Source organism: Alnus glutinosa, chromosome 7 (assembly GCF_958979055.1).
Source record: "Alnus glutinosa chromosome 7, dhAlnGlut1.1, whole genome shotgun sequence".
NCBI lineage: Eukaryota > Viridiplantae > Streptophyta > Magnoliopsida > Fagales > Betulaceae > Alnus > Alnus glutinosa.
Genome location: NC_084892.1, coordinates 6,109,203 through 6,123,971, shown reverse-complemented (window position 1 = coordinate 6,123,971; position 14,769 = coordinate 6,109,203). Strand labels below are relative to the sequence as shown.

Here is a 14,769-nt window from a genome sequence, read left to right as displayed (position 1 = left end):
AGCTAGAATGTGGAGGTGGAGTGTGGAGGTTGAAGAGTGAAGGGTTTATGGGGAGGATCTAGCTTCAGTGCTGTAGTTAAAACTATAGCATAATCTGCTGTTAAAAAATTAAAGGCCCAAATTTAACTTAAATGAAACCGTAACATGTAAAGCAAAACGTTTAACTCCGTTTAAGGGTTAAAGGAAAAGTAAAAAGGAAAAGAAAAGAAAAAGCTCTCTCTGCATCTGTCGCTCCCGCACACGGAGTCACAGTCACACACACGTCAACATAATGGAATCTCTTTCCTCCTATATCAACAGCTGTATATCATAGCCATTCCAATTATCCTACCGGGCTATTCATCTACTGCAAATATGCAATATCAATGTTCTTCATGGGGAAGATAGAGAAGGAAGCATTAGCTGGTGGGTCTCTCGCAATTAGCATAGCTAACATCTTTGGCTACTCTGTCATTTTCGGCCTCGCAATGGGCACGAAAGGGATATCTTCCCAAGTGTGCGGGGCCAAGCAATGGCCTCTCATGGGTCAAACCCTCCAGCGCACAACCATAATACTCTGTTTAACCTGCATAACCATTTCATTCTTGTGGCTAAACTTTAAACCCATCCTCCTCTTTTGGGGTCAAAACCCCACCATTTCATCCATTGCAATTTGCATCCACCTATCTTGCCTTCTCTCTTCCAGTCCCTCATCAATCCTCTCAAAACATACCTTAGAACCCAAGAAATTACCCTCCCTCTTATGATCACCGCAGCTTTCTCTCTCGTTCTTCACATCCCCATCAACTGTTTCATTGTTCATCGTCTCCACCTCGGCATTCGAAGTATTGCCTTGGCAGGCGCCTTAACGGACCTAAACCTCCTTGTCATGCTTCTGCTCTACATCTGCCTATCTGGCACTTGTAGAAAATCATGGCAAGGCTGGTCGCGCCAATGCTTCAAGGAATGGAAACCAATTCTTGACCAAGCCGTCTCTAGCTGTATCTCCATATGCTTAAGAGATAGAAAGTGTGAGTGACTGTGATTCTGTGTGCGGGAGAGACAGATGCACAAAGAGATAGCTTTTTCTTTTCTTTTCTGTTCCTTTGTACTTTCCTTTTACCCTTAAACCACGTTAAACATTTTGCATTATATGTTACGGTTTTATTCAAGTTAAATTTGGGCTTTTATTTTTTGTTTAACAACAGATTGTGCTGTACTTAAAACTACAGCACTCAAACCGGATCCTTACGGGGATATGTGCCGCATCTAAGAGTCTATGAGGACTTGGAGTTTTTGAGGGAAAAAATTGAAAAGAGTAGTATATATATGTGTGTCTAGGGTTTATTATTATTATTATTATTTTCTCTCAATGCAGGTCAACAGTCAAAAATCGTGAAAATCATTACCAAATATTAACCCAACCCAGTCGATTTTTTTTATTTTTTTTTTCAAAAAAAGTTATAACCCAATTTTTAAACATTTGAATCAATGATTTCCAGGATGGGCCGGGTTGGGGAAATCATGTTGGTCGGATTTAAGCGGGTTTACCCTCCCCTAGTGTCTACTACCGGCTTCTTTCAGTGAGTTACCCATGTCTTTCCTTGTGTTTGTAGGTATCCAAGGCTGCATTTCGGTGGTGGGGGGTCAATTGGATTAACAATACTCATTAAAATATATAAAGAGATAGTATAATTTAATGTATTCCCAAATATGATATAAAAAGATTCTCCTATATATCTGATTTTCTTTTTTCTCTATAGTAAAAAAGTTGCACTTTTATTGTCATATGAAAAGTGCACTTGCTTTTCAAATAAAAAAAGTTCACTTGGACTAAATGTATTCCCAATTCTCATATAAAAAGATCCTTCCATCCGTTTTCCTTTTTCCTCTATAAGTCAAAAAGTTGCACTTTTATTATCATATAGAAAAGGAGACAAATCTTTGAGCTGCTTCACTTGGGGGGGGGGGGGGGGGGGGGGGGGCTTACGTCTCCCCCTCCTGGTGCTGGTCTTCCCCCTAGCCTGTGAGGGCTAGGGTGGCTTTTGTCATCCCACTGGTCTCCAGTGGTGGATGTTTTGTTCTCCCAACCTTTTGGTTGTGGAGCTGTGGTCCCTCCCGGAGTTAGATCCGGTGAGGTTGGTGTTTTCTTTTGTTGTTTTGTTTTTGATTTTGTTGTTGTTGGTGCAAACAGAAGGTTTCCCAAGCTCTGGCCTGTGGGAATGGCGGATGTCGATGGGTCTCCGATGGAGTTGTGCTTTATTGCTAGATCTATAAGCCTCTGCTGTGTGTTCGTCGATAGGAGCTTTTCTTTAGTGGTCGCCGACTTCCCCTGGTTTCGGTAGTCACTTGACGGGGTTGTGCGGTTCTTTCTTGAGCGGCGTGTGGCCAGCACGCGCGAGGAGTGTCCTCCCTGAGTTAGCGCGTGAGGGTCATAGTTTGTATATCCGGCTTCGTTTAGTGTCGATCTGGGCTGTTGGAGGCCATTCGATGCTGGAAGGGTTCCCGGAGTAGGCACGTTTTCTACACGCCCTGAGCTCCGGCAGCGGTTCTCCTGTGCTGGTTTTCTGGTTCTTTCTGTATGTATTTGTACATTCTTGTATCTTTGTTCACAGTCTACCTTTTGGTAGCTGCTTTAAGCCAAGATTTTTCCTGACCTAGTGGATGGAGTTTCTTTAACTTTATTCACTACAATGGCCTACGGGCACTGATGTAGCCTTCGAGCAGTGATCTCAACTTCTTTGCTCCGGTATTTGTTCTATGGCTTTGGCCTTATTGTAATCCCCTTTGGGGTTTCATTTCAGCAATGAAGGTTCGGGAGTTTGTTCAAAAGAAAAGAAAAAAAGAAAAGAAAGAAAGTTCACTAAGAACCCACTTTGTATATATTTTGGAGTTGCCTTAACTGGTAAGCGAATATACTTCTTATATTATCGGTCAAAATTCAAATATTCTAATACTTGGATGAGTAACAATTCTAGTAATTAGGATTTACCCATATATTAACGAGTATAAATTATAGTCCTTGTGTGGTTAATGTGCGTATGAAAATTTCTCTTCATTACCCAAGATTCAAGAAAAAGAACCCTTCCTTCCAAAATTGATAGCATGCTATTGTCAATTTGCAACCCTTCTTCCTATCTAACTTGTTAAAGACTAGATTGTTTTACAAATCTAACCTGCCTAGTGCCCAAGGTTATAAATTCAAAATTGATAGATGTGAACTTAATTGAGCTTGGTTCAATATTATAAGGTTTATACTGAGTAATACTACAACAACTTCCATTTTACTTTCATCCCATGGCATGTTAGCTAAAAAAAAATAAAATTACACCCTCTTCTAGTTGGTGCTATTTCCGATCACCATATAGGGTAGTCGAAATCACTAGATTTAGTGATTGCAACCACTAAATGGAGAGATTTAGTGGTCGCCACCCTAGATGGTTGCACTACCACAACATATAGAGTAAAGAGTGTGAAAATAAAACAGGAGAATACTGGGCATTTCCATTTGAGTAATGCTACACACATTCTTATTTCTCTACACTCATTTTCACGCACTCTTAGTTGACTTTTAAAATTACTATTGGATTAAAATTCAATAAAAATTCATATCAAAGTCAAAAATAATTTTAAAAGCCAAATAAAAATATATAAAAATAAAAATGTGTGTACCATTACTCATTTCATTTTAATCTGGCTGCTAATTTTTTCTTTTCAACTCTGGAAAGAAAAAGGAAACGGGACCGAAAGACTTGGATTCTTGGAAGTACATGATAGAAGTACAGGGGCCTCACTGTCTTTCTTTTTTCAACAAGGCCCAGGGGAGATCGAGAACCTCACTGGAAAATTGTCTGCATAAGCCACGTGGATCCTCGACTAAACCTAATTGTTGGACCTTAAAAGACAAAAACTGCTTAGATACACTATAATTGTGTATTTTTTAATGTGACAATAAAAATTATTATTAAAATTTAAATAAATTATTATAGTAATTTATCATTAATACATAAAAAAAAATATGCGCGTATGAGTAAGAAAATGAGAACTTGTATAGCATTTCTCGAACTTTAATGGGTAATTGGTTTCCATGCCCAGAGAGAGAGAGAGAGAGAGAGAGAGAGTGTAGATTGGGTGATGCAATCATGCAATAGCTCTAATTGATTTTAAATTTAGCCTTTATATATATTTTTTCGAATAAAAAGAGGCTAATGGATTAACGTTTGCTTCTTTTTTTCTTTCTTTCTTTCGTCTTTTTTTTTTTTTTTTTTTTTTTTGGAGGTCTAATGGATTAACTTGATAAAGTAAATAAAAAAAAAACCCATCAAACTATCAAGGTATGTCAAAAATGCCACTTTTTTTTTTTTTAAAAACATTTTCTTAAAAACTAATATAAAAAATTAATAAAAAAACTATTTTAAAAAAAGGAAAAAAAAACCAAAGGAGTGGATTAATACAATATATTTTTTTTTTTCAAATAAAGCAAAATCAGTCATTGCAATTGGCATAAATTACAATTAACTCTCTACAATATAAAAATAATTCAAAGGTCATCAGGGTAGGCCAAAATAACATTTTAGTCTTTGCAGTCAAAACATTTGACATATTCAATTAGTGTCCACATCAGCACCAATAAAATGATGACATGTGTCACTCTTAGTAAAAAAAATGGAAATAGTGCAAAATTAGTTCCCGCCGAGCTACCCCTTGGTTTTTTCTTTTGAACAAAAAAAAATAAAAATAAATTGTAAAGTTTTTAATTTATTTAACTTTTTAGATTTTTTTTTGTTTAAAAAAAAATATATTTTTTTATTAATTTTGTATTTTAGTTTATTTTGAGCATTCTTAGTAGCCTTACCAAATTTTACTTGTCAAAATAGCTAAAAATTAAGTTTCTCTATTTTGGTGAGCCACTTTTTTAAAGTACCCTAACAACTTCATCATTTTAACTATTCACTATCACTATTCCATTTAAATAATATATTTTTAAACTTCTTTATTTTTTTTTTCTATTTAATCTTTTTTGATTGTTTGTTTTTTTCCTAGCAGTCATATTTTTTTTTTAAATTGTTTTGTTTTTCAAATAAGTTTTATGATTTATTTTGATAAAATTTATTAATAGTCAAGGCCACATTTAAAAATCTATTTAAATAATTGATATTTGAAAATGATTTCCAGCATTTGAAAAGCTCCTGAATTTTTTTATATCCATAATAGAAATTTTTACAAATATTACCAAACAGACGTTCAACATGTCAAAGTTTGGTTGGGTCGTAAAAAGAGGAGAAGAGAGAGAGAGAAAAATGACAACTTTTATAATTTTTTAATGATTTGGTGAGTGAATATTATTTATCAAAATTGGTGAATACTATTCACTCACCCAATTTTTTTTGGTGAAATTGATGAAGCTGTTGAGAGTGATTTTTGTGCGTTTTCACGTAATTGTCTCACCAAAATAATTTTTTAACTATTTTGATGAGGCTACTAGAAATGTGATAAGAGAATAAGGGTATTATCCAAAAAAATAGCTTTTTTGACACACTTTGATAGTTTGATGAGTTATTTTAGCACACTTAAAAATCCGAGTAATGCTACATCTCACCTCATATCTACAAAAAATTGATGTGACTCTTAAAATCACAATTGGATTAAAATTCAATAATGATTTATCATAAATTTAATGGTAATTTTAAGGGTTACATCATTTTTAGAGAGACGCAAGGGAGACATAGGGTGACATATAACATTACTTATTGTTGTGATTGTGGTACGTCACATTAGGCTGAGCACCAGCCTCGTCGGGTTGGTACAGGCCCATAGCGACTCCTGGACCAAAGGTAGTAGTCTGTACTTTAAAGGCAAGTTTAACAAAGACAATTCGACCATATATAAGGAGTTGGTTACCACCCGCTCCCGACCCCCTCTGGTTGGTCATAGTCGGTACATTCAAGGATGAAGCCAAAAATTCTTATGGACAAGGGTTAGGGAAAAAAAAAAAAAAAATTATTGATAGGAATGTAGAATGGGAATACTTGGAAGAATGTGTACGATTCTTTTTCTTTTGCAACTTGAGTGTTGGGACGGGCTAACGAAGACATTGACATAATCAGACTTTTTCAACCTAATGATAAATCTCATACTTGAATTTTTATTTTTTATCTGATGAGCAATAATCTCATACTTAGTTTTGAAAGGAAAAGATTGATTAGAGTATATATTGATGTGGCATAAGAAAATGTCGTTGATTATTCGTAAAAAAAAGATATCGTAATCATCCAAATTTACTTTTACTTTTTTTTACTTGTTTTAACAAATATATATATTTTTTTGAATAAGTTTTAACAAATATTTTGATGTTACGTAATACAAATTTTGCGAGATCTTTTGGTCGGAGTTGTTTGTTATTTGCTTTTGTCATTTTCTAAAATGCAAAGAGCTCCCTCCTCTCTATAAATACGAGTCCCTCTGTTTGTCTCTGGGTCGTCGCCCTCTATCTCACAGGCTTTCAGTCATGGCTGTTGGAAAGGAAGAGGTGGAGATAGTGAAGGCGCGCACGGACAAGAGGGAGTACAGGAGGATTGTCCTCAAGAACTCCCTCAAGGTCCTCCTAATCAGCGATCCCGACACCGACAAGGCAATCCAATCTTTCTTTAAATTCGAGTTTAGATTTAACTTTCTTTCTAATTTGTTCGCCTTGATATCAATCCTCGGGTTGTATCTTTGTGTTCTGGTGGTGTTCTTTTGTTGCAGTGTGCTGCTGCCATGGTTGTGGGCGTGGGCTCGTTCAGCGACCCCGAAGGCCTCGAGGGACTCGCCCATTTTCTCGGTGAATTTTGTGTTTTGAGATATTATTATACAGTATTAGTTTAGTCTAGTGAATAATTTACAATTGCATGCACGTACCTGGTGGTGTGTTCTTTTGTTTCAATCGCTAGTTTTAGTGCAATGCCGCTCTGTGAGTTCCTGCGTTGGCATTTTTCTTATAGGAAAATACACACAAGTGATATAATTTGGTTTTGTCTTTCTTGAGAATTGGAAACTTTTTGAGTGAATGATCTGTGAAAGGGGCTTCTGATGCGATGCGAAGGTGCAGATAATGAATTAAACACGAGTATAATACTGGGTTTTGATATATATTACTAACAATAGAAGAATTTTACTGGGTTTTGATATATATTACTAACAATAGAAGAATTTTATTTGAATATGGATTACATTTGTGAAGATTGAAGATTTTGAGGTGGATTTAGAAGCAAATAAGCTATTTAATGGATTTCATTTTGATTTTTTGTGTTTTTTTTTTTTTTTTGGCAGAGCATATGCTGTTTTTTGCTAGTGAGAAATACCCAGTGGAAGATAGTTACTCCACGTACATTACAGAGGTAGTTACTGTTTGTGCCTTTTCGGATATTACTGCCTTGTCTGATTTTCATTAGATGATAAATAGATTTTTCTCTGTTTTCCATTTATTTGTCATTAATATCAAAATTTGTTAAAAGCAATAGAAATTTAAGAAGATACGAAGTGTGAACTCAAGACTGGAAATCCTTTCTAGCATAAGGCTCAGTCTAGGATGGCCTCTTCTTGACAGGAGGTTGATGAATTTATGAGGCATTTTTGGAATTTTGAGAACAAAACTGTTTTATACTTGAAGCGAATTTTTAACATTCTTGGTTTATATGATTGATTCGATTGGGGTATGCATATAAAGGTAGTTATTGTAATTTCTATGGTCCAATCACAATCTTGTGAATTATTGATTGTGAAGCCAAAAATAAATTATTTTCTTCAAATTTGATTGCACAGAGAAATTTATCAGATAACGAGTTGGTGTATCTTGCTCATACTGGAACTGATTTCTGGTGTTTCAACTTTCAGATGGACAGAGTTGAAGTAAAATTTTTATTTTTATGAGTAAAAGATGAATTCAATACTCACACTACCGGTCTATTTTCTTGTGCTGTTAACTTCGAGATTCAAATTTCCGACCCTACTGATTTCAATAAAAATATTTTTAGGCACAAAAATGTATTGTAAGCTATGGATATTTCAATTGTATACAGTGATTGATAGGTTTCAGTTTGAAGAATACTTATTAAGGTGTCTTTTGGTTCTTGAGGCAACTTCTTAAACTGTTTTTGTAAAAAGGCTTAGAATAAAATTAGGGAGCACCAAGCAATAAGCCTTGTTCTCAGCAGAGCTTCAATTCCTTTTTGGAAATACTACTTGGTTGAATTTTCACCTGTAAAGATAAATTATTTACAAGAGTTTGTGATGCAATCAAATAATAAAAAGAAACAAAAGAAAAAGATATGGGCTACTTCGAGAGAGCCGTGATCTCCAATGGCTACTTCGAGAGAGCCTTGATCTCCAAAACAACCAAAAGATCTAGGTTTTCATAATATTTAGCATATTTATTCATTGAGTAGGATTACACTTAAATAGATGACGACTAGGTCATAAAACATAACCATTAGGTCTAGCCGTCATAACACAATGCAGGAAAATAAACAAAGAAGGAAATAACTAATAGAAAATACATTCCTTATTAAACTAAATACTTAAGGAAATAAACCATGGAGAATATACTCCTTTTTCTCTGCCGACTTGGGCTTTAGAATTGCCACGTGTGCTGCCACATAAGCCCTAAAATTATGAACGTATCAGTTTGTGCTCATTGAGCGTCCAGATTACAAGCTAATTGTAATGTGAGATGAGTAGTATGATTCAAGAGTATGTTGTATTCTATTTAAGTTTTCAGGACTTCCAAGACTTGGAGAAAACTACATGGATGCTGAGAGGCTATACAGATGGTCTTTGAAGATCACAATGAAATTTGGGGACCCGTTTACTTTTTGGTAAAACAGTTGATTTATAGAACTGCCATTGTGCAATCACACACTTTCAATCTGTTATCCCTTGTGGCTAGTGCTTGGATCATCATATCATTTCTCAATGTTTGACGATTCAAACAGTACACTTGGATGGCGCTACGTACTCCCCATCTCTCTGTGCGGCTACTTTTACCGCTCATTTCCTCTTCTTTTGTCCAACCAAATTTATTGGGTAGTAGCAGGGTGAAGACCAAGCTCATTTTGTTTTAATGCTTTTTATGACAACCTGGCCATTTCAAGCTGTTGAACTTGAAAGAGACTGTTTTGTTGTATGATAAGTCTCTTGCATTTTGAGGGTGAGATGAGGAATGAAGGGAATGGTACTATATACTAATGTATTGTATGATAAGCTGGGATAGACTTTTTCTTTTCTTTTCTTTTTTTCTTTTTTTTTTTTTTTTTTTTTTTTTCTTTTTTCTTTTAGTGTTTTTCTTTTTCTGTGCTAGGATTTCCTGAGTGTTTTCTTTTTTGGACTTTTTTACTTGACATTTGTGCATTTTTATCCCTGCATATATTTTTCTGCCTTGAGAAGCTTTTAGTTGATTAGGTATCCTTGTAAGATTGTTAACTGATCTGGGCGTTCCACATTCTCTATGTGGTTTATCTTGTGATGCATAGCATGGTGGCAGAACAAATGCTTTTACATCTTCAGAGCACACCAACTATCATTTTGACGTTAACGCTGATGGTTTTGAAGAGGCTTTGGACAGGTAGATGATGCTCTTCGTTTTTGTGCTGGCTGTTATTATCATTAGTATTATCAGCATTGTGACCCTATAATGTCTGTTGTTTGCTGTTCAGATTTGCTCAGTTCTTTATTGGACCTTTGATGTCAGCTGATGCTACCACGAGGGAAATTAAAGCTGTTGATTCTGGTTAGTTTTTCTTTTCTGGCTCTTGTCTAAAACCTTTATTTTTCTCTCCGTTTGAAGTATTGTGGATCATTTACTGTATCAAAAAAAAGAAAGTATTGTTGATCATCCCTCTCTCTCTCTCTCTCAGAGAATCAGAAAAACTTGTTGTCTGATGCTTGGAGAATGTACCAGGTACCGGTTACTGCCATTCCTAAGCATTTTTATAACTGCAATATGCTTGACATACTAATCTTAAATGCTATATGAGTGAAATTTGAGGCTGTAACAAGTCTTTTAGGAAAAGCATATTTTCTAAATGTTTCTAGAAACTACTCTCATATCTATCGTAGTTCTACTGTTAATTTAATGCAACTTAGACATATGGGCTGTATGGCCCTTTTATTTTGAGATAGCAGTTTCCTCTTTTCCAAGCTGTGTTCTTTTATAAGCCGCATTTGGAATTTGGGCTAGCCATGGTTCTCATTCTTATACATGTGTTTGGATCCAGCAATGGCAGCAAATTAGGACTGCAGGAATTTCAGATACACTTTTTTGAAAGTAGCTCATGCTGCCTAGGTGTCAGTAATGGGTCCTATGCTTGTTGCATGTTAACATATAGAGACAAAAACTTCTGTAGCATGTCAACTTTTTCAGGGGATTCATGTGTTAAGAGGTATCAAGGGGCATGTGTTTGTGAGCTCATTTGTTTTGGTACTTAAATGAAACATAGTCAAAGGCACTGGTGACATCTAATCAAAGGATGTCCTAACTACCTTGATGCCTTTGGTGGATATACATTCTTATTAATCATAAATAAGAAAAATTTAATAATTTCAGTATGAAAAAGGAAAACATTTTTAGAGAGAGGATTTTGCTTATGCACTTAACTACTTATTTACTTTGTCTTATTTCTCCAGAAAGCTCTTGATGCAAGACCAAGTTATTAGTATTTAATTTTCAAGTGTTAATGGTAGTAAGTGTTGCCCTAAATTGTTTTGGTAATTGAATAAAATAGGTGATTGTCCCAGGTTATTTTAGGCAAGTCAATAAAATTATGTTAGGTAAATTAGGAAAGTCAATAAATGGGCATAGCCCTAGGACTTAGTCGGAGTCTATTTAAGCATTGTACTCCAATGGAATCAGATTTTGATGGAATAAAATTATGAGAAAGTTATTGTGTGTGTTTGGCAAGGAGTTTTGTGAGGGGAAAGGAGGAAGGAATTGATTAATGTGATATAAAGATGAAAGAAGTTTTGAATTTTTTATGAGAGAAAAGTAAAGAAAGTTGTTTGTTAACGTGAAGAAAGGAGTTTGATTTTTTTTTTGGAAGAAAGGAAAATAAATGGTTGCCAAACATGCACATTTTCTCTCTCCTTCTCTTTCTTTCTCCCCTTTTCTCTCTCTTTCTCTCTCCCAGCTTCTTCTCTCTTTCCCTAGTTTTTTTTTTTCTCTTTCTAGCTTCTCTCTCTTCTTTTAGCTTATTTTTCCTCTCTTTGCCCTAATTTCACCGTGTATTGCTTTTATTATTGATTGTCCTGCATCAGCCGTATTCTCACAAGAGAAGTTTGATTGCTATTCTGTTTTGCAGCAAAAGCGGTTCAAAACCTTTGTGTGTATATGTAATATTAGAGTAAAAAAGGGGCTGAATGGAGTGGAGAAACTTGAATTTCTCCCCCCCGACCCTTTTTTTTTTGGGCCAGGTCATATAAAGGGCAGCTATTCAAACAGTTCACTTATTATCGTTGTTGTTCCCCTCTGTTGCTACAAAGGGTTGTACGGCCATCATAAAAGTAGTACAAGTTGGAACTCTATTCTGCTTTGCATTGTTTTGATTCTTTGGAGAGAACAAAACTACCGGACTTTTAGTGGAGTGGAACTTTCTTCATGCATGCTGAAAGATTTATTCTTAAGAGTATCATATAAATGGATGACCGTCTTGGGCAGCATTCGATCTCCTTCTCTTTTGGAGTTTTTTTTGATTTGTTAATTTTTGAAGGTGCGCCGGAGTCACTTTTAGTGGAGTGGAACTTTCTTTATGCATGTTGAAAGATTTATTCTTAAGAGTATCATATAAATGGATGACTGTCTTGGGCAGCGTTTGATCTCCTTCTCTTTTGTATTTTTTTTTTTTATTGTTAATTTTTGAAGGTGTTCCCACTCCGGTTTCTCCTCACGCCTTAAGGGAGAGGATTTTAGGGTGAATGGCCCAATCTCAAAAGTGGCCAGTAAGTTTTGGTTCGCCTGGGGAGGTGATTGCTTGAGAGGAGGGTGACGAGGTATGGGATGAGGAAGATGTCAACTCCCCTAACCCTTTGGGTGTTTTACCTCCCGAATTGGCCTTGGATTGGGAGTTTGATAGTAAGGAGGATATGGATCCGTCCCTGGCGATTTTGGAAGCTATTGAAGAGGACTTCCATCAAAGAGTTGAGGCAGCGCGTCCAAAGACCAAAGGTAGGAGGGAAGTATTGAATTTGGTAAGCTCCATCAACTATGGTGATTCTAGCACGGCCTCCTGACTTAGGAAAGGCAATGCGCATGTGGTGTAGGGTTGGGGCCTTCTGAAGGTTTTGGGATTGAGGGCTTGAGTTTTTGAGGGTTATTGGTTTTCTTTTCTTCTTGTTTTGGTAGTTCATATGTATACATCCTGTGTACTTAAGAGCGCTTTACGTTTTTTTTTTTTTTTTTTTTTAAATAAAATCTTTATTACTTATATATAAAAAAAGAATGCAATCTTTTGGAGGTCCTCTCTGGTGCACTTGTTGTAAACTTGAGGCTGATCCTTTTATCGACAAAATTATTTATTACTTACACTGAAAAAGTCATGTTTGTTCTATTTTTTTTGGCTATCTGTACCCATCAAGTTCTTTTTTTTTTCCTCTCTCTCTCTCTCTCTCTCTCTCTCTCTTTTTTTCTTTTTTTTTTTTTTAATTTTTAATTTTATTTTATATATGAAGTTAAAAGAAAATTGGTCTTTCAGGTGAGAGCCGAGTACCATAAGCTTCTAGACCAAAATGTAGTATAGTAGACTTTAAAATGTTTTGATAACAAAATTTGATTCATGTGTGTGATACATGGAGGAGTTATATGTGGACTTTAAAATGTTTTGATAATTGCTTTCCACTGTATTATTTTACTTTGACTATGGTCGCGATCAATTGTGAGATTGATGAATGATGAGAGGGCTGGACTTTAGGCTTAAACGGCGTTGAAGCCTGTTACTTAATTTGCCTCAGAGTTTTTGGCATATTTTAATGGCATGGAGGTGTCTGAATATTAGTTTTGTTCTTGCTGTGAATGGCCTCCTAATGCTGAGCTTTGGTGGAGAATTTGCATTTTGTTGGTGGAGGAATGTGCCCGAGATTGGAGACCTATACTTTGAGGTGGCTATGGTGACCTTAGCATTGGCGGTGATATTTTTCTTGCAGTCCATGCCGCAGTCATTTGCCATGTAGGTGAACTAAGATGCTGACATACCTTGAGTTGGACCTCCTGAAAAACCCCCTGGTGATTGTCGTGGCATGCCTTCATGGTTTCTGGTTTTGGGCAATAGTGGGATGTCAAAATAAGCATTTCTGACCAATTGTATTTAGTGTGGCAACCTTAAGTGGAAAGAATCATGAGGGGTTGAGGAGCCTCAATTCAAAGAATTTTCTGACTTAAGATCTGTAGTCATGGATATGATTTTCACTCTGATGACACTAGGCTCGATTTAGAGTCTCCTTTGGTAGGGAAGCTTCTAATTCCTTGACTTAATAAATGTCTTACTGTAAGGATTGCCGCTTAATTGTGTGAGGAGGTATTCTAATTACTGCCTATATGTAGTCAGTCCTCTGGGTTCTCTTAAAGAATTGGTCTTTCTGTGCTTATTGGATTTACCAAGGAAATAGTAGTAGATTCTAGGTTAAGTGGAGTGTTTTATTTCACCTGCTGAGGAAGATAAACTAGTGCTTAAGTTGCACACAATTAGGGGGGAAAAGTTAATGGCCGTATCCTTACAATTATGTATTTTGGATCTTTCTATTATTGCATTTCCATGTGAATTCAATCATGTTGATTGGTTTTTATAGTAGTAATGTTCGTGTGAGTATTATACTTCTAATCACATTCTCCGCCTGAATTTGTTACTTTTTGCAGCTTCAGAAACATTTTAGTATGGAGGGTCATCCTTTTCATAAATTCAGCACAGGTCTGGAGTTTATTTTTTTCCTTGAACATTTGTGCTTTAATTCATAGTTTACCCATCATCTGGATTTTCTTCATGCATTCTTTTTTGGTGGTTGGGTTTTTCCTAGTGCTAGGCCACGGTATTCCATTTGTGAGGCATTGAGGCATACTGATTTTTGTTGTTCATTCTTCTTTGATGTGCATTTTTTTCTTCCCTTTTTTTCTTTTGGAATGAGGTAATTTTATTATTCATGTATTATTCTCTTAAATTTGTTTACAATATTGAAAGGTAGTAACCGCTTTTCACGGGATATGGCATATTAACAGGTGAACTATATGCCTATTTAATTTGTTAAGGTTTGTAAAATCTTTTTTTGATATGCATATTTTTCATTATAGTTAAAATTTACAAATGATTTATTTTAATTGATGGACCACTGGTTCAAAATAAGAGTGAAGAAAGAAGCTATCTCCTACATTTATTTGTCCTTTTTTCTTATGGTTTTTGACAAAAACGCAAGGAAACATAAATTATATATCCAAAGGTTTTATGCGGTACTTGAGCCATGTCACAAATCCTTTTGCATGCATCATATATTTCCCAGCCTTCAAATTTGTCCAATTTATAGTATGTATTTTTTATATCTTAATATCATTTGAAGTACGCTGCTTTGTAGACTGGATAGCTTCATCTTAGCTCTTAAGGAAAGCCCTAAATTGGGATGAAAACTATTGGGAATTTCATGGAAAGCGCTTTTTAGAAGCATTCAGAAAGTACCAGGGATAGTTTTGGAAATGCTTGGGAAATGTCTGCAAACTCTGTTGAAACACATGGAACATATATGTTGGGAACCCTTGGCGATGCCTGAACACGCACTGGA

At 35.6% G+C, this 14,769-nt stretch overlaps 1 protein-coding gene across 1 annotated transcript in view; it reads left to right on the top strand.

The window, feature by feature from the left end:
- Positions 1-6,386: 6,386 nt before the first annotated feature.
- LOC133872725 (insulin-degrading enzyme-like 1, peroxisomal) overlaps positions 6,387-14,769 on the top strand; it is a 28,504-nt gene continuing 20,121 nt past the window's right edge. Inside the window, exons 1-7 of the mRNA XM_062310305.1 lie at positions 6,387-6,610; positions 6,727-6,802; positions 7,291-7,358; positions 9,489-9,580; positions 9,672-9,745; positions 9,873-9,916; positions 13,859-13,910. Of these exons, the coding sequence (XP_062166289.1) occupies positions 6,488-6,610; positions 6,727-6,802; positions 7,291-7,358; positions 9,489-9,580; positions 9,672-9,745; positions 9,873-9,916; positions 13,859-13,910 (529 nt within the window). The 5' untranslated portion in view covers positions 6,387-6,487. The remainder of the gene's footprint in view (positions 6,611-6,726; positions 6,803-7,290; positions 7,359-9,488; positions 9,581-9,671; positions 9,746-9,872; positions 9,917-13,858; positions 13,911-14,769) is intronic.